Here is a 19,800-nt window from a genome sequence, read left to right as displayed (position 1 = left end):
CATTAACAATTTAAAGTTGCATCAAGGAAACTGGCCATAACTGCCTCCATCAGACAAACTGACGTGGAAAATTAAACACAATCACATAACTTACTCTGCATGCCAACCAGCTAATTAAAAGTTTTTCGTAAAACTCGTTAATAAAGCTGCCATTTTTTACCTGCAAACTGTCTAACAGCACAGCCAAAACTGGACCAGTATTCAAACCAAATTCACTTTAATTTCAATTTACCAGTTTCCAATGAGGTTATAGTAACCATAAATACTGTAGTTACTAGTTTACCATGGTAATCTTTGCAGGGATTCATTACACGTTATATACACTGCAGTAAGCGATTCAAAATTTTAAAGCATACATGTATATACATACATTGGACCCTGAATGTTGTAGAATCATTGCAGGTCATACCTGTCATGATGACTTTTTACGCCAGATGTCGCTCTTGCTCTCAAGAGGTTACTACGGCGCACCGGTGTCCAGCGGTCCAAAGCCGAACTTCACGACTTCGCCTTAAATCCAACATACACCAGAAAGTCTGCCATTTTACCAGAAGATTGATTAATAAGTGATTAATTCTAAATAATGCTAAATGATTAAATGCAAATTATTATTATTATTAATTAATTATAAATTAAATGTAAAAATAAAATCCATATGCATGGGTAAATTCAAATTGTCCATTAAGAAACATTTAGAAAATAGATTAGAAAATTTATGAATTTCCATTTCATGCTGACTTTAAAGATCTGCTAAAACTTTTCAGTAAACTTTTAATTTGTGGAGTTTATGCATTAACAATTTAAAGTTGCATCAAGGAAACTGGCCATAACTGCCTCCATCAGACAAACTGACGTGGAAAATTAAACACAATCACATAACTTACTCTGCATGCCAACCAGCTAATTAAAAGTTTTTCGTAAAACTCGTTAATAAAGCTGCCATTTTTTACCTGCAAACTGTCTAACAGCACAGCCAAAACTGGACCAGTATTCAAACCAAATTCACTTTAATTTCAATTTACCAGTTTCCAATGAGGTTATAGTAACCATAAATACTGTAGTTACTAGTTTACCATGGTAATCTTTGCAGGGATTCATTACACGTTATACACACTGCAGTAAGCGATTCAAAATTTTAAAGCATACATGTATATTACATGCACTGGACCCTGAATGTTGTAGAATCATTGCAGCTCATACCTGTCATGATGACTTTTTACGCCAGATGTCGCTCTTGCTCTCAAGAGGTTACTACGGCGCACCGGTGTCCAGCGGTCCAAAGCCGAACTTCACGCTAAACCAGGAAGCTCTTTTCCGTTCACTCACAGTAGGAAAGCCGCAGGATGGTGTGGGGCCTACCGCTGGAGAACATAGGTGAGAAATAAAACAGATCCCGCTGCACTTGGGCACTGTTTACATTTATAGGCACAACTAACAAAAATGTTTCAGTTTTTTGTGGGTTTTATGGTATCAGACAGGTTTGTGAAAAAATAATGTTTTCCTTTATGTTTCCAGTCAGTCGGGTTAACGCACTATGAGCGATTTCTAAGAAAAAAATGTAAACATTTTAGTAAATAATCACGTTTAACAGTGTTTTTTCTTTTCGTGCAGTTAATAAACTAATTTAATAATATACAAATAATCTAAAGAACATCTTAAGAAATTACCGGTCTAGACAGGGTGTGTGTAATATTTACAGTTATTACTAAAACAATTGTCTGAACATGCTCTTTTAACATATTAACAATATCATAACCCTACAGAATGTAATTTCATGTTTTAATTTCCTCACCGCTTGTTTTCAGCTGCATAGTCTGGTAGAACATAAAGCTCCTCTCATGCTCTGTCAGAGAGCCAAAATAAACATGATAACTGACTCGTATTCACTCACTGCCTCTCCTGTGAATGACGCTCCTTCCGCACACAGTGATTCAGACTCACACACTTCCTCTGAGATCTGCGCTGTTACAGGAAAACTGCATACATTAAGTGTCGGCATGTCAATTTAATAATAATAATAATGTGAATAATAGAGGAACACTTGAGATTAATTAATCATGCATTAAATGCCAGCCAAGCAATTTTTAAATAATAATAATAATAATTATTATTATTTTTGATAGACGTTTTAGAAAACTTATTAGATGAACCAGATTAATTCATCGTGCATTGAAGTGTCAGTTGCCAATAATAATGCAAATGAAAATTAATAGCTGAACACTTTCTTGTGAATTCATTATGTAGCCTATTGTTGTGCCAGTTTCTGTTATTTATTTATTATTTTTAATGTGAATTAAAATTAACAGATGAGCATTTCCTGATGAATTCATCATGCACTGTGTCATTTGCTGATTTTATCTTTCATTATTAATAACAATAATAATGTGAATTAAAATTAATAGCTGAACACTTCTATATGAATTCAATATGTATTTAAGTGCCTGTTACTGTTTTTATTTATTTATTTTTATTAATGCTAGGAGAAATTATACTTTGTTTGAACTATCTTTAAATAATAGTTGTTGTTTGTTGAAATCAGACTTTTCTGAGAATGGCTCTTTAGGTTTCTGGAATCAATGGTAAAGTCTTCCATTAATCTTTAGATTTCACCAAAGCTACAGATGAAGACATATACTGATGAAGATATTCTCTCAAGTGATGCCATGCAGGCAGTCGTGGGCAGTGATGCATTTTAAAGCACAGCTGATACAACCACATGATGGCAGCATGTTGTGTCTGGGCTGGGCAGTCACTTATAGAAAGTGTGTGAGTGATGCAGATACATCCTCAGTCTATTTTCCTCAATAGATTTGATTCTAAATTCAATAAATATCATTTATATGTCGGTTTCAAATTTGTGATAATTGTCAATGCTTCAGTTAAACTGAAGTTAACCAAAATAAATATAATATTCAAATTATTAACCTAAACTGGATTTATGCTGCTGAGCATTCTAAATGAATTTGTTTACATTGGCCAGGAGCCCTATTCTTTTCAGATGTTTTTAGCAGAGCTAATACTTTCCTTCACCTTAAGCCACCCTCACCTAGTTTAACCTCTCTGCTACTTTATATTATCTTCTTTCAACTATATATTTCCATCAATAGCATACCAGTCAACTGTGTCCAAGAATCATGAACTCAGTTACATTAAGATGTATCATGCTATTCCACCATAATATAATGCTTGCCATGTTTTAGCAAAGAAGGTAAAAATCTGTGAAACACATCCCTGTCCTGTTTAGATATCATATTCTCAGTTTACACGTAATGGCAGACAAAGATGGAATTGATCCATTACTGTTTAATAATTCATCACTTATGATCCTTCTTTTAAAAAGCCACAACTGCTTAAATGGATCCCACTTCCATAAATGAAACATCAAGTAAAATTTCAATCAATTAAAAATCTATCAGCATAGATACGGTGCATTTTTAGCCTACATTTTGCATAATTCATTTGGCAAGTTTGCCAAGACTCTTGTGGCTTGACCTCCTTGTGTACAAGAAAAGTAACACACTTGGGCTTCGGCCATGGTCAGAAATAGCAGATTTGAAGCCTTAGCTGGGTGCCTGGCTGCATGTAGGGCTCAGGATAGATCTGCTGCTGTTTAAAGACGACTGGAATGAATCATGTGTGTATTAACTGATTAGTGAGCTCTGGGAATCCCATTACAGCCAAGCTACCATTGCTAATTGCTAAGTCCCTCTAGAGCCCACCATAGACCACAGTCGATCCTCTCTCAATAATGAAGCTCCCATGAAAAGCACTCATCTTTTTTTTCACTTTCATTTTCATTAATGTGATGCAGTATTTTTGTAGATAAAGACAGAGGCTTTTTAACTGTATTAACTATGACAGTAGATAGCCTACATGTTATCTCATCCATGGCAACCATATGGTCATATGGTCAATTGCTCATGCTCATGCAATTGCTCAATAAGGTCATATTCCTCATGCGAAGCTTCATGAACCATCCACGCTAGCCACCGCCTGGCAATGCCTTTTATAGCAACTGCCAACAAACCCCTAATATCATGGCAAGTTTAGTGCAGGCAAGAACGACTCACGTTGTACTCATGTACATATCAAATTATAATTGAGAATGTGCACTTATTTAAGAAAGATTCAGAACTATGGTTATGGACAAACTTCTTCAAAATAGTACAATGGTACTACCAAATCGTGGTGTTTTGGATATGCACCATGATGATAGTATCATGGTATTCTACGCATCTTGGTATATATGTCTATATATGTATATCTATACACATTGAAGTAAATTATAATTAAGAAAAGTATATAGAAGTACAATATAAATGGTATCATGTATCATGGAATCAGCAGATGACAACACTACTGTACCATGGTACAACAACAGTACTTATTTGTCTGACTTTTAGTTTGCATTTTTTGGTATTTTCTGATTTTGTCTTGTGACATCCCAAGACTTACCCCTCATCAGGTCATTGTCTGCGGTCTTGTGAATAGTGCACAATTAGTAAATTCTATCTCAAGCACTTTATCCAGATTATAGCCAACATTACCTGATCCTACTGACCTGCCTAGCTCAGTTCAGCCAATCAGATACGTTCTTTTGGTATCATTTACTCCTCTGCCCAGCCTCTATATTTAATTGCTCTATTTTTTTAAAGTTGTATGTGCCATTACATTGATTTCAGTCCTGTCTGTACTTATTTTGTATTCTTTGCATATAAATCATTAGTAATTTACATTGTTTATCTCTTATAATAATAATAACAGCACATATTTCATGAGATAGCAATTGACAGAAATCTCCTATAAGTGTTGATAAGGTACTGAACTTTGACCCTGTAAGGTTCTTCTTATCCTCAGGTCTTCTCTACTGTGCATCATGTGGCGTCAGTGATGGATGCTTTGAGTAGCCAAGGCATGAGTGCTGAGTAAGTAATCCTATTTGCGCAACTTGAGCTTCCGTCTCGCTTTCGGCGTGGCAATCTGTTGATCACTTCTCAACTCAATGAATCAGAAAAACATGTTCTTCTCTCTTGAAATGTATGTACTTTTTCATCACCAAGTTGGCATATAGATTGTGTAGGTATTTTGCTCATGTCTTTCTTTTCCTGCATTTTGAGAAGAGCGTTGTGCATAACAACAATATATAGGATGAAGAGAATCAAAGGAACGGCTCTTTGATGGAGCTGAACAAGTGGATTTCTCAAAGAGCAGCAAAATGTACAAAGAGGCATTGGGAAGTTTATTATCTAACAGGTAAGCAAAATTATTTTTATTTCCATTATGTTACATGATGATGTATAATTAATGTATTAACCTCTTTTGTATATGTATGTATTTTACAGATTTTTCCCTTGTAGGTAAAAATGAATATTTGAAAAAATTACTGTATTCAGAATTTTTATACCAGCATTTTGCTTTTGTTTATCCAAATCTATTATCTAGTTTTAGTTAGCAAAATATTTACACTGTATTGTACTTTGCAGTAATGATTGCATGAAAGATCTCTTGCATTACAAGCTTCTGTTTACAGCCTAAATCTGCAAACTGATCTATGCTTTCTGAGGAAAAGCTGGTTTAATTTGGGATCACAGGAGTGGGATGGGTTGTGTATGTTGATATAGAGCCACACAGAAAGGGATTGTTTATAGCAGATAACAGTATTATGTAGCTCAGTGCTAAATCTGGCAGCCTCTTTTAGAGCACATGGTAACATCACAGGTCCAGTTTAACAGTCTAATGGTGTCAACAATGCGATAAAAGGTTGTAACTTATTTAACTAATACAGTAAGCAACAAAAATTTACATGTAAATGTTTTTACTTTTAATTTCAGAAGCAGAAGCGGTGTGCTTTTGGCTTCAGAGAAAATAAATATGATGTGCTGTAATTCCTGTTTTTCTCTTTTCAGACGTGGATGACCCCTAATGGGCCACCTAAACTCTGAAGAGAGATTCAGCGAGTCCCTATCTCATAGGTAATGGTGGCAAGATAAACCTGTAGTTGCCATGGTAACATTCAGCGACACATCTGACATGCACAAGATGCTGCCACCATCTTGTATACCCACTCCACTGTCGCCAGGCTTGCGGCGCAAACAACTGCTGTGGCAGAATGCTGTGAAACACATCATCAGCCAACGGGGGCTGAGACAACAGTTTGGCGTCGAGCCAGCCAGGAAAATTCATGTCACTGATGCCTATATTGAGGAAATCAACCAACAAATACGCAGCAAAGCATCACGGGGTATAACTAAACGGCGTTCCTCAGTTGCCAGAGCTCATCCATCCTTTTTCGGGGAACGTAGCAGTTCATCCAGTACTCAGACTAGAACATCTGCGGACTATGTCTGTGATGCTGACTTTTTTGTGCACTGGGGCCACATCATCCATGGGGTGTATATGCCAACATTGAGACACATCTTCAAATCCAAAGACCTTGAGAAACTCTACCAGCGCCATTCCTCACACACTAGAAGAACCTCATTAGTTGTCACAAACATTATTGATGCAGCTGCCAAACTGCACCTGCTTTTGCTCTACCTGGCACTGGTGCCTGACGGTTCAGACATACTGCTAGGCTGGTTTACGGGGTTCTTCATGGCTTGTGCAATTGCCCTGTGTGTTTTGGTACTCACATGTAAACGCTCACATTCCCCAAGATGGTTGCATTATGCTGGTATGGCTAGCTGGTTGTCACAGACTGTGCAGGTATTGGGTGGGCTGGCATACGGGTTGGAAAGAGACCAATCCTGGTATGTTCTTTTCACCCTGTTTGCTACATACACTCTATTGCCACTGCCACTGTTCTGGGCTATCGGAGCTGGCACACTCACTTCCATACTGCACCTCACTGCAGAGACAATACGTCATGTCAGCGAAGTGGGACTGCTAAGAAAGGTATAGATGGATTGGGTGTATGGATGATAGATATATGGATAGACCACACATATGGTGATGGATGTATGAGTTCCCTATAGCTTACCAAACAAATAATCTGTCAAACTAGTTCTCCCAGTTACATCCATTTCCTTTCCCTTCGTAAGAGATTGGTTTTCAATGGCCCTCTTGGTTTGTCTTTAGATTCTCGCCAAGGCTTTACTATACACAAGCATGAATGTGGCAGGTCTGTTCATCCATTACCTGACCGACCAGTCCCAGAGACAAGCCTTTCTTGAGACACGCCGCTGCATCGAAGGCCGCATGAAACTAGAAACGGAAAACCAGAGACAGGCAAGAGAACTTGAATTCTCTATGTTGTGCTGAGACTCCAGTATCCTTTGTTCATTACTGTTAACAAATTTGTTTTAATATGAACAATTTGAAGAACACATCTTATATATGTAAAAGTTGGATAAGTGAAAATATTTGAGGTAAGCTTTTGTTCCCTCCTCAGGAGCGTTTGGTGCTGTCAATCCTGCCCCGCTTTGTGGCCTTGGAGATGATTACTGATATGACTTCTATGGATGATGAGCTTGATCCACAGCAATTTCACAAAATATATATTCATCAGTACAAAAATGTCAGGTATCTCATAGCTTCTAACAAGGCATGTTTCAGTGATAGTTATACAGCAAAGATGAATAGACTCTGACCATTCCATTAGATCCTAATGAAATATTATTTTCTAGGTGAGATCATTTGGTTTTCAAAAGCAGCAACAATTTTGATACTTATGGAAAGATGCAATTCATGACTGATTGATTGTAGATCAGAAAAACTGTTTATAAAAATAGTAAGACATTACACTGAATATTGTGAGCAGTTTCGCTTGTATAATGAAAAATATTTCTCATTGCTCACTGTTATTTCTCAGTCTTCATCATTATTTCATTCATTATCTTTCCTTCCTAGTATCCTCTTTGCTGATATTAAGGGCTTCACACTGTTATCCATGAACATGTCTGCTCAGGAGTTAGTGTGTTTACTCAATGAGCTCTTTGGACGTTTTGACCGGCTAGTCGAGGTATGCTTTCAATTTATATGATTTTCTGAAGTTGGGATTTTAGAGCTTCCAACAGAGCTTTATAATTTAAAAACACCAGTATTATACACCAAAGTACATTTTCAAAGTCACCTAAGACTTGTTCAGCTGATGATTCCATTGTTTGTCTTTTTAGGAATATGACTGCTTGAGAATAAAAATATTAGGGGACTGTTACTACTGTGTATCAGGGGTACCAGAGCCTCAGCGAGCACATGCCCGCTGCTGTGTGGAGATGGGACTAGCTATGATCAGCACCACACGGTACAACGCAGTGCCATTCCCTGTATAACCAAATGAGTTCACTGTGTTTCTGTAGAGTTTCAAATATTGTGTGCTTTAGAAGATAGAAGTGCATGTCATGAACAACTGCAGTACTGGATAAAGTAAACATAATTGTACTAATTCTTTACTAACTCTGGAATACGGAATTAGTGGGTCCACATATATTTGTGACCTAATCTAATATTAGTTTACTATACTTCTGAGCTTATTTGTACAGTAAGTCATCAAGGATCTCTATCTGTATATTCTTAGATCTGTAAGGAAACAACTGAACTTTGACATGGATATGCGAATTGGGATCCACTCTGGCTCTGTTCTTTGTGGGGTTCTGGGTCTACAAAAATGGCAGTTTGATGTGTGGTCCTGGGATGTAGGCATTGCCAACATGCTTGAAGCAGGGGGGATACCTGGGTGAGTGACCAAAACTTCATGAAGGAGATTTACCAGGAGTAGACATCATATAAACACATCCCAATGTTACATTGCCTTAATCTTTGCTCTAAGGCTTTAAACAAACTAGTTACCAATGCTTCAACAGTTTGACTTGGCTTTTACAAAGAACTGCAATTGTGTGTAACACTTTCTTTTGACTGTCTACGATGTCAACAGACGCATCCACATTTCACGTGCTACTTTGGACTGCCTGAATGGAAGCTACCAAACGGAGGACGGGCATGGATATGAACGCAATGAGTTCCTACGAAAACACAAGATTGACACTTTCCTTATCTGCCACAAGGAGGAGGATCTAGATGAAATTGAAGCAGATCATTTTAAAACTCGGCAAAACCACCGCCCCTGGAACAAAGAGGTTCTATTTAGCAACAGTGTTGGGAGTAACGCATTACAAAAGTAATAATATTACAGTAGTATATTACTTTTTGCTGTAACGCAGTAATATAACGCATTACTAATCAAATTTGGGTAAGAGTAATATTGTAATGTAACTAATTACTTTCAAAAGACAGTAACTAGTAATATATAATGTATTACATTTTGGAAGTAACTTGCCCAACACTGTTTAGCAACATCACTGATTTAATATCTGTGTATTGCTCTCTGTCAATAGAAGAAAGAAAAACATTGACAATGATTTCCAATTTTTGTATAATGGGTCTACTTCTCTGGTGAACTTTAAACTTACAGATCTTGGCCTCCTTCTCCCATGGCTCTTACACACAACTTCCTACATCCTCAGTGTGCAGATCTACATCCAAAGAGATCAACAAACGGTTAGAGCATGCTATTGATCTCCGCAGCAGTGAGCGTATGCGTCAGGAGCACATCACTTCAGCCACATTGGTGTTTAAGGATACACACATCGAGGAGAAGGTATAAGGGGCAGGATGTGACATGTCTGTAACATGGAGACAGTTGATTGGCTGTTAAGGATAAAAGTCAAAGTTAACAAAAGGGGTATATACAATTGGTCACACTTGGCATTTTTACTCTACGGATCAGTGTTGTAGTTGAGACCAACTCATTCAGGTTTGAGTCAAGTCAGAGACTAAGAGAGTGTAGAAGTCAAGACTGAGTTCACATGCTCCAGAGTCCATGACAAGATCAAGATTCAAGACCATAAAAATATGGTCTTGGACTTGAGACTGAGCCTTGTCATGGACACCGGAGCATGTGGACTTGACCCTCTACTGGTCTCTGTCTTAACTCAGACTTGAATGAGCTATAGTCTCGACTACAACATCAGATCATATAAATCATTTAGCAATTTCCAATTGATCAAAACTTATGTAGTTACTGAAATGTGTATATACCCTAAGATTTGTTTTCTTTCTAAATCCAAGGGTGTCTTCTGAAACAAAAAACTTACTGTTTATATTTTGCTTCATGGTTCAGTTCTCACAGGTAAGGGATGAGATGTTTAAGACCAATCTAGTATGCTCCTTCATCATGTTTCTTCTTCTCATGGCTGTCCAAGCCCTCATTCCTGTAGCCAGGTAAAGAGTCAAGTCAATCGATGTTCAGCACCTGAATAAGATTGTATTTCTGTCACAATTACAAACCATTGAGCTTAGATATGTTAAACTTCCCCTCCATTCCCTTCTTTGTTCATTGTTTTACCTACAGGTTGTATTACTGGACAGCATTGCAGTTCTGTCTGTTCTTGCTGGGATATCTGTTATTGCTTATAATGGTCCTGGCCGAAGAGTTCAAGCATTCTCCCGGTGTCCTTCAGCAGTTCTGCTGCTGGATCCATGAAAACAACAGTATGCGGAACCTTCTCACTGTCACAGCTATAGCCATCAACTTTGGCATGGCTCTGTTTGACATGGTGAGCCTGGCATGAATTGTTTTTTTTTTGTGCAACTTGGAATGCTGAGGCCATAAAAGTTTAAGTTTTTGATCTTCCGGTTTAAACGTCATCAATTTGTCTCTAGAGTATGCATGCCCAAACATAATATATGTAGTTATTTTGGGTGGTGTGGCATAATGGATCAAGTTCAAGGCTGGTAACTGTAAGGTTGCTGATTCAAGCACCATTGGGCATTGTAGTTCTTCATCTTGTGATTATCCAGATATGGTGTAACTCTACTGAGACAAGAGAAATAAGCACCGGTGAAACAGAGGAATATCAGACCAGCCAGAAGCCACTTACTGCCTGCACATATCCAGAGGTGTGACTTCTGCGTAAACAGGTCTGTTGTGAAGACTACACCTACCTGTTGTTAAATTTCATGCCTATTATATTTATGCATACAGTTCTTTGTTCTAAGTGGGGTGGTTTCTATGGTGACCTGTGCTGTGTTCCTGAGGCTGAGCTCTCTCTTAAAGTTGGCTATTCTGTTGTTGGTGGTGGTCATCTATACTTACTTCATTGAAATGTCCTTCCACATGCTGTATGTACATCAACCAGAGCAGGAACAGTCAAGCAGGTGAGTGTCTATGCTAGATCACTAACATATTCTATTTAGAAATGCCTTTAAAATATTTTCATGTGGTTAAAATTTATTTGCATTTTATACTCACATGGTCTCACTACCTCAGAAGAAAGGGAGTCTCAATTCTGTTGATGGCGATGTTTGTCATAGCGGTGTTCTACAATGGTCGACAGGTATGAGTATTCAGTTTTGACAATACATTGCCCTGAAGCATTGTATTCTCTATAGTATGTATCCATTTATCTGGCAGGGAATGGGAAAATGTAGGAAAAATGGAATACACATCCTTATTCTCTGGATCTTGCTTTTTCCCTGATTCAGTGGGAAGCAACAACACGGCTAGACTTCCTGTGGCGTTTGCAAGCTCAGCAGGAAGTGCAGGAGATGCGAGATCTGAGGGAACACAATGAGAGTCTGCTGCATAACATCCTGCCTGCACACGTTGCTCGTCACTTCCTAGAGAGGAACAGACATGATCAGGTACATCAGAGTCATATGTAAGCCATCAGTGATGATGTTAATTATGACTGAAAATGTGAGTGGTGCCTTTGCAAAAATTGCTCCCTTGGTGTTAGGATGGTCTTATCAACCACCAGGTGAAAACAGAAAGTCTGATAGCTTAGATGAGAAATACCACAGCTCAACACAGTTTAAGGTATCATTAATGTCCATAGCAATTTAAGGTGTCATTTAGATCCCTAAACCTTTAAGCTATGGTAATAATGATGCACCACTAATAAACTAAATAGACCAAATAAAGGCCCAAACTTCATGTTATCTTTGTCCAGGAGCTGTATTCTCAGTCCTATGATGAGGTGGGGGTAATGTTTGCCTCAATCGCTGGCTTTAATGAATACTACGAGCAGAAGGAGATCAATCACGAGGGAGTTGAGTGTCTCAGACTGCTCAATGAGATCATTGCAGACTTTGATGAGGTAGGACTTTGATGAAAGGTTATACTTTTTTTACTGTTGTTTTTATCTCTCAGTCGGTCTTACAAAGCCATCATTGTTTTTGGTTCTCTCTGGAAAAGCTGTTGGAGGAGTCATATTTTTTGGACATTGAGAAAATCAAAACCATTGGGAGTTGCTACATGGCAGCGTCTGGTCTATCACCTGATAAACAGGTAAACCATGTTAAAAAAACAGCCTACTTCATTGATTATATACATTTGGAATTTCCCATCAACTGTCTATGCACCATAATTGTTCTGTGTTTTATCCTGACAGTCTCGTGTTGTAAATGACTGGCATCATCTCAGTGAGTTGGTTCTGTTCGCTCTGGCTATGAAAGAGACCCTGAAAGAGATCAACAAAAAACATTCCTCAAACAATTTCCAGCTCCGCGTTGGTAATGGGTCAATGAATAGACCTCAGTCAGAGTATATGCCATATTTAATTTGGATGTGAATGAGGCTGTAAATAGAAAATATTTTGTACTGTTGTTGTGTACCTTGGTGTCCGTCACAATACATTTCCACAAAATATGGGTTGTACGACAGATTGAACAGACTTGTACTTATGTTTCTCACAACCTTGCTTTGTTTCATGTCATGTTCAGCTAAGTTCTGCTGTAACTTACAGTTACGATTTTCAGCAAATACCAACTTCAATTTCAGTCTACTCCTATAGCATCGAATGCCTTCGAAAGACTTGCCGTTTTTGGATCTTGACAGACTCTGGTCATTAGACACTTTCATTGTAAAATATTTTCTTTTTTACATCTCCTTAAATATGTCAGGCACTCTGATTATGAAGCCTATACAGTTACCTGTAATTTATGCCAATAACAATGAGTATATATGAGTAACTTCAATGTACCCCCTAGGAATTGCCCATGGTCCTGTTGTTGCTGGGGTCATCGGTGCCACCAAACCGCAGTATGATATCTGGGGCATGACAGTGAATTTGGCAAGTCGAATGGACAGCACTGGAGTCAGTGGAAGGATTCAGGTCCCTGAGGCCACACGTAATATTCTAGCGGACTGGGGCTTTGTGCTAGAGTTGCGTGGTGAGATATACATAAAGGGTGTCAGTGAGAGAAAGGGACATGTCCGAACGTACTTCATCAGCACCAAAAGGCGTCAGCTGTCAAGAAACAGGATTACAGACAGAGGAAAGAACGGACGGAGTGGGAGGACAACGCTTGCTGCTGTGGTCTTTGGCCTTGTACAGGCCATTCACAGAGAGAAACAGAGAGATACCAATGGAGGTTTAACTCTGCCAAACAACAACTTTAACAACTTAAAATTATGATATGAAACATCAAACCTATATTTACCATAATTTGAGGGACATCCAGTTGAAACACTGCCTTCATCTTTAAAAGGATACCTCAAATATCATATAAAATCCTTATATGGATTTGTCTATACAACAAAGTAGAATAATGACTATTTTTGTACCTATTTCATAAATACTGTATATTTTCATAAATTTCACTTGGGCCACACATTTAGTAAGGTTCTTGATACGCTACATTTGACTTTGCTACAGCCAATGTAAACATGTTCAGATAATCACATGAAAAATGCAGTTTACAGAATTGTTCCTCATACATGCCTGACAGCATAAAAAAAAATTGTTCCTCATACATGCCTGACAGCATAAAAAAAAAAAAAAAAACTCATATGTACCATAGATACAAAGTGTGCACAAACTGTTACTTCTTTATGAGTTCTATGATCTCAAAAGATTATTTTGTATCTCACAGGATTATTAAAGAAGATTCTGAAAATGTTATATATTTTTTAACATCTATAATACTTGTTTTTAAGGTTAAAATATAGTTTTATATATAGTATAATATTCTATATTTTTTCTCAATATAAATTTTAATGCCAATTAAAGTGTAAAAATACATGTGTAACAGCCATTTTATATACATTAAACCACCTTTATCTACCAAAATATACTTTAATATGATTAATGTTTAATGATCAAAGTATTGTATTGAAAACATAAAATGTCACACACATTAACTGATTTTGTAGCCTTTTGTAGCATTTGTTTAATATTCCACTGTAATCATGATAACACCATGGTATTCTTTCTTTTAGTACTATGCATCCAATTACATGCATTTGTATATTGACACAATTTGAATATATATAAATGTATGAATGAAAATAAATTAATGTATCTGCCTTTTGTCTGTTCTTTTCTTTATGCTAGAAAAGTTCTTATTACATAACAAAGTTGAGTCAAGTACCCCATCCCTTTCAAAAACGCTTTACCATGGTAACCACTATTCCCGCCAAAAATACTACAGTAACAGCTGGTTTTTTAAAGAAAACATAAAGACTTAAAATAAGACGGAAAGGTTTTTTTTTTACCTTGTTTGAAGCATATAGCGTGTATGGTTACCATGGTATTTTTGTAATGGACATAAACATACCGCCTCTGTTTCTTACCAATGTGGGCGTACAAGTGTTGTGTTGTTTAAAACAAGGCTATAAAATTACAGTGTTGAATTTCAATCTTTAACACTATTCGCCAGTTGCGATGAAACCATACAGTCTATGGATGAACCGTAGCTCTGAGTTCGATTAACTAACCACTCTAGAGGAATGTAGACTCTTGACTCGATTGGTTTGGGCTGGTATTCTGCGCGGGTGCTTCAGTGCTTCTGCACGCGGGTTGAGCGCTGTTACTCATTGCATTGTAGTTATTGGCCTTTCTGACCACAATTAGATTGCAAACTTTTGCTTTTCACAATTATAAACGGAGAAATGGCTGATTCACAGGATGACAAACTCTACAAAGCCGAGTATGCGAAAAGTGGACGCGCCTCTTGCAAGAAATGCAAAGAAAACATAGCAAAAGCCTCGTTGAGAATGGCCATTATGGTGCAGGTGAGGAATTGTGTGCAACTTTCAGGCAATAATACTGATAGAATATCATCTGTGGTTTTGTAAATGCATTTGGTTTTGCGTTTATGTTCTTGAATGCTAGGTGTAATCGATGCGATTGCATATATTATACACGACACGTATACGTATGATTGTGTCTGAGGCCCAGGAGGAGTTTAAATGGTTCACAGTCAAGGAAAGAAAGAAATTAGCAGTGAATTCCTATGGCCATCAGTTTACATTGGCTTTTAGTGATGTTTTGGGCAACATTAGCAAGAAACAAATGTAAAAAAGAATGTTGCTTTTGATTTTGTGGGAGCAATAAACACAAAGCTGTGTTATTGCAATGCATTGATAGTACAGTGAAGCCCAGTAGAAACGTGTTTTAAATGGCCATGTCATGTCTGTTTTTCATTTCAAGTCTATGCATTCATGACTTATTAAACTCATTGTTTACATTTGTTTGCGATAGACTACTGTAACACCATAGACATGAAAGAGCACTGTAAAAATACCCAATATTTGTTTAGACGTGATCTGTTATACTGTAAATTCTCAGCTGTTCTCAGGACCGGAAATGACCAGTTTGCTGACTGCTGTGACATTGTTTTTATGTGCTTTCAGTTTACAGGCATTTCATTCATTGTTGCATAACATGGTTGCTGTATCTAATTGGTTATTTCTTGTTTAATGGTCCAACACCTGTCTGTGTTCCACAGTCTCCCATGTTTGATGGCAAAGTGCCCCACTGGCACCATTTTTCCTGCTTTTGGCTCCGGGCTGCAGTACAGTCACCCTCTGACATATCTGGATTTACTGACCTCCGCTGGGATGACCAGGAAAAAGTGAAGAAAGCCATTGAGAGCGGAGGTGCTACAGGAGGTAATTTGTTAATATTCCTTTTGACCAAAGCACTGATTTTGCTTTGTTGAGTGTGCCATATGGGCTGCAAAGCGTTAGGCTTAAGTCACTAAGTCTTGAATTAATTCATTAATCCTCATTGCTTTGCAGGTAAAGGAGAGCAGAAGGGAGCAGCTAAAGGAGAGAAGACACTGAATGACTTTGCAGTGGAGTACGCAAAAGCCAACAGAAGCACCTGCAAGGGGTGTGATCAAAAAATCGAAAAGGTGCATTTTGTATTACCTTTTGTTAGACAAATGATGCTTTTGAACACAACAAGTTAGTTATAAGTTAATCTGTTCTTCCCTGCTGGTGTCCAGGACCACATCCGTGTGTCAAAGAAGACAGTGGACCCAGAGAAACCTCAGCTTGGTCTAATAGATCGCTGGTACCACACTGCCTGCTTTGTGAGCCGCCGTGAGGAGCTACTGTTTAAACCAGAGTACAGTGCCGCCCAGCTCAAAGGTTTCGCAGCTCTTCGAGATGAAGACAAAGAGGAGCTGAAGAAAAGACTTCCTGCTGTGAAGAATGAAGGGTGAGCTTGCAATTTCTTATTTAGGTTGCTGTCATGTTGCATCAAACTATAGAAGCACCTCTTTAGGATGCTTTTTGCTTCTTTATGTAGATTTACAAAAATCAGCATAACTATTTATGTAAACTGGATAGGTTTGTGTAGCAATTTCAGCTTAAAAGATTTTGCATGGATCCGTCATACGTTTCAAAACATGAGCAAAGTATTGTTATCTACAGTAGTCTATCACAAGTAGGGCTACATGCTTAATTTTAATAAAACAGAGACTGCAATATGAGTGCGATTATCAAATCGTAAAGGCTGCAATTTAAATGAATATATGCACTCCATGTTTCAGAGTGAAATGTGGCACTGTGTTCTTTTACATGCACATGATTCAGTGTCTCAGAGCGGCTCGGTTCACAGTTAATGCTGCTCATCTCTGGATGTGTTGTCAGTTTGGGTCGCTTATAATGAGCATTTGGGAACACAGCATGCACCAACCTTTTTCCCCAATTTGTAATGAGAAGTGCTTATAAACTAGGTAGTGTCAACAAAATTTTAAAGGCTCCCTATGATTTGATTTGTAATGTTCGAAAATTACTCAATTTAATACAGCCAAAAATATTACTATTTTTCTTTTGCAGTTGTACTTTAAAATAAAAATTCTTTTATTTTTCTTAAATACTCAATTTTTTTCTATTACAGTGAAATACTACAATAGTATATTTTATTCTGTTTAATATTTTAATTAATCAATAGTAATAATTATAATAAAAATGATTGTTATAACATTGATGTATAATCACAGAATTTTGGGCAAAATAGTGCAGCCCTACAAGCAAGCACACCTTTTTTTTAAATTGCCATTTTTATCAGAAAAATTACAATTAGATTTTTCCCCCTAAATTATTCAGCCATAGTCTTAAGTCGTATTTAAAAATAGTATTTTCTCTCTCAAATTAAAGAATGTTTCACAGAAATATATAGACAATGCACATACAGAATACAGGTCTGGTTTTACACATTAAACCACCTTAGAATTATGTTTTTAATCCCATTATTAAAATGAAGATTCTTTTCAGTTTTTTATTTGGGACTAGACTAAGTGTTATTGTTCAGGATCTTTGAGTGTTGTTGTTGCCTCCTCCATCGTCATGCTGCTCATCGCCATCACCGATGCCTCTGCAGCACAGGAAGATGGCCTTGAAGGCATTTCTGAAGGTTTTCATCTTGTAGGCATATAGGAAAGGGTTAACAGCCGAGTTTGCGTGGGAGAGAATAATGGCCGTTAGTAACAGCGGTAGAGGCACAGGACATGACGGACACAGCAGCAGGAAGCAGTTGATGATATGTAGTGGAATCCAGCAGGACGTGAAAAGGAAGAGGACCAGGAAGAGCGAAGTGGCCATCTTCATCTCTTTCGTCATCTTGGCTGTTCCCTCCGTGTTGGCTGCACCACCGCGCTCTGCCGCAATCCTCCTCATCTGACGTTTGACCGTGACAAAGATCTGCGCGTAGATGAGGAACATCACCACCAGGGGGGTCAGAACGCAGACGAAGAAGTTGAAGTAGACCATGTAGGTCATATCCACCACCAACACGAAGAAACAGTACCCGGACTCAGGCGGAGGCTTGTGCTAACCCATCAACGGCACCAGACCGATCAGGAAGGCCAGCGTCCAAGTGAAACACAAGACAAGCACTCCGTTGCGAGGTGTCATGAGCCGGTGGTACTGGAAGGGCATGAAGATGGCAATGTAACGCTCAATGGCGACCGCCAGCAGGCTGAAAATGGAGCTCTGGGTTAGCATGATGAGCACAGATAACATTAGCAAACACAGATACAGATTGTGCCGTGGAATGCCCAGGTCTGTCATGATGGCGCAAGGGATCGCCAGTGAACCCACACAGATATCAGCCACCGCTAATGACACCAGGAAGTAGTTCGTAACCGTTTGGAGCTTCCTGTTTAGTCCCACTGCAACACAAACTAGCAGGTTGCCCACAATGGAGAGGAGGGCTATGACAAGCTCTGCTATCATGTAAGGCAGATTTATGGATGCTAGGATGCTTGGCGCAGCTGTTGTTGTAGTAGTAGAAGTAGTAGTACTAGTAGTGGTGGTGGTGGTGGTTTGGGTTAGTTTACCTTGCGTAAGTGTAGACATGGTGGACGTGGCCAACTGCAAAAAGGTGTTATTTTCATAAGAGGTGTCATTCATAAAAATCGTGTTGGTATAGAAGAGAGTCGGCGAGAATGTGAAGTTGGCAAAATACTGATTCATTTTGACCTGTAAACATAAAACCAAGTAAGGAAGAAAAATTATAATTGAAAATCAGATATTAAAGGGTTAGTTCACCCAAAAATGAAAATTAGACTGTGTTTTACTCGCCCTCGAAGCATCCTATGTGTATATGACTTTCTTCTTTCAGACGAATCCAGTCGGAGTTATATTAAAAATTAGGGGTGCTCCGATTGATCGGCTACCGATCACAATCGGCCGATAATCGCTTTGGGATGATTGATCGGTGGTATCTAAAAAGGCCGATCTCCTAAAACCGATCTCAAGCTGAGGTCACGTGAGAGGTTTGACATGACATGCAGCGGCGCCGTCTCTGTCCGGCATGGGTGAAATAATTATAATGCTTTAGGTGAGGTACAATTCATATTTCTTCATTAAATAACTTAAAGTAAATTGAAAAAGTTTCTGTGAGACATAATTTCACAAACAGCGTGAGTGAATCACCGCGCGCGCTCTCTTTCTCTCTGAAAATGCAAATGTCTTCAAATCACATCGCGTCTGCACTGTAAGCGAGCTGCATGCTGCACAGTTGACACAGGAATTGTCACTTGCACTATCGAGGCAGCGTCGCATCGTAACTAAAGTTTATAAATTAAATTTTTTTCTTTTTAATTCTTGCCAGTGTTTAAACCATTCAACGCTCGCGTGCTCTCCTGGAGACCGTGCGCTCATGCATACTCGCAGCGCACACACATAACGCCAGGTTCACATTATTTGTTTGCAGTGCGTATGTGGTGCGTATTTTTTCGGCGCTCATTTTAACGGATTAAAGCGTTCTCGCTGCACACACGGTTGCGGTCTGGCAGTGCGTTTAGGAGCGGTGCCTCTGCAGCAGTGCAGAGATCATTTCCGCAGTCTATTTTTGCTGCGCCTCACGCGCTGAATTAAAGTAACAGCGCATTGTTTGCGGTAAATATGATCATGCATTGACACAAAAATTTAGTAATTACACCATAAATGCATATAATTAAAGTCTACTGTGTTTCACAGTCAACACATAGGCTATGGCTTTTTGGCTAGGTTTAAAGGAAAAGAGCACTTTTAGATAAACAAGGCAATAATTTTAAAGTTCTTAA

The 19,800-nt window shown here is 38.4% G+C and overlaps 2 protein-coding genes across 6 annotated transcripts in view; both read left to right on the top strand.

Annotated features, from left to right (window-relative positions):
- The first annotated feature begins 4,974 nt into the window (after window positions 1-4,974).
- LOC107743294 (adenylate cyclase type 8-like) lies at window positions 4,975-13,733 on the top strand. Of its 4 annotated transcripts, none has more exons than XM_016556463.1 (20): window positions 4,975-5,037; window positions 5,121-5,253; window positions 5,907-6,894; window positions 7,078-7,227; window positions 7,391-7,521; window positions 7,849-7,960; window positions 8,115-8,242; window positions 8,516-8,674; window positions 8,873-9,074; window positions 9,410-9,595; window positions 10,118-10,218; window positions 10,349-10,553; window positions 10,798-10,896; window positions 10,982-11,154; window positions 11,267-11,333; window positions 11,482-11,640; window positions 11,949-12,095; window positions 12,194-12,286; window positions 12,390-12,510; window positions 12,988-13,733. In XM_016556463.1, exons 3-20 carry the CDS (start codon window positions 6,004-6,006, stop codon window positions 13,413-13,415), a joined length of 3,552 nt encoding a protein of 1,183 aa, XP_016411949.1. In that variant the 5' UTR covers window positions 4,975-5,037; window positions 5,121-5,253; window positions 5,907-6,003; the 3' UTR covers window positions 13,416-13,733. The 4 variants fall into 4 exon arrangements, with proteins under 4 accessions (XP_016411949.1, XP_016411952.1, XP_016411951.1 ...); XM_016556464.1 differs by having other exon boundaries at window positions 5,009-5,037; window positions 5,148-5,253; XM_016556466.1 differs by having other exon boundaries at window positions 5,000-5,253; window positions 11,054-11,154.
- A 1,005-nt stretch (window positions 13,734-14,738) lies between these two features.
- The window catches only part of LOC107743293 (poly (ADP-ribose) polymerase 1), a 26,245-nt gene continuing 21,183 nt past the window's right edge, over window positions 14,739-19,800 (top strand). For both annotated transcript variants that reach the window (XM_016556462.1, XM_016556460.1), the window contains exons 1-4: window positions 14,739-15,013; window positions 15,730-15,892; window positions 16,022-16,137; window positions 16,231-16,445. In XM_016556462.1, coding sequence (XP_016411948.1) covers window positions 14,891-15,013; window positions 15,730-15,892; window positions 16,022-16,137; window positions 16,231-16,445 — 617 coding nt within the window. In that variant the 5' untranslated portion in view covers window positions 14,739-14,890. The remainder of the gene's footprint in view (window positions 15,014-15,729; window positions 15,893-16,021; window positions 16,138-16,230; window positions 16,446-19,800) is intronic.

Source organism: Sinocyclocheilus rhinocerous, unplaced genomic scaffold, assembly GCF_001515625.1.
Source record: "Sinocyclocheilus rhinocerous isolate Xijiao unplaced genomic scaffold, SAMN03320098_v1.1 scaffold827, whole genome shotgun sequence".
Taxonomy (NCBI): Eukaryota; Metazoa; Chordata; class Actinopteri; order Cypriniformes; family Cyprinidae; genus Sinocyclocheilus; species Sinocyclocheilus rhinocerous.
This window is presented reverse-complemented; position numbering and strand designations above follow the sequence as displayed.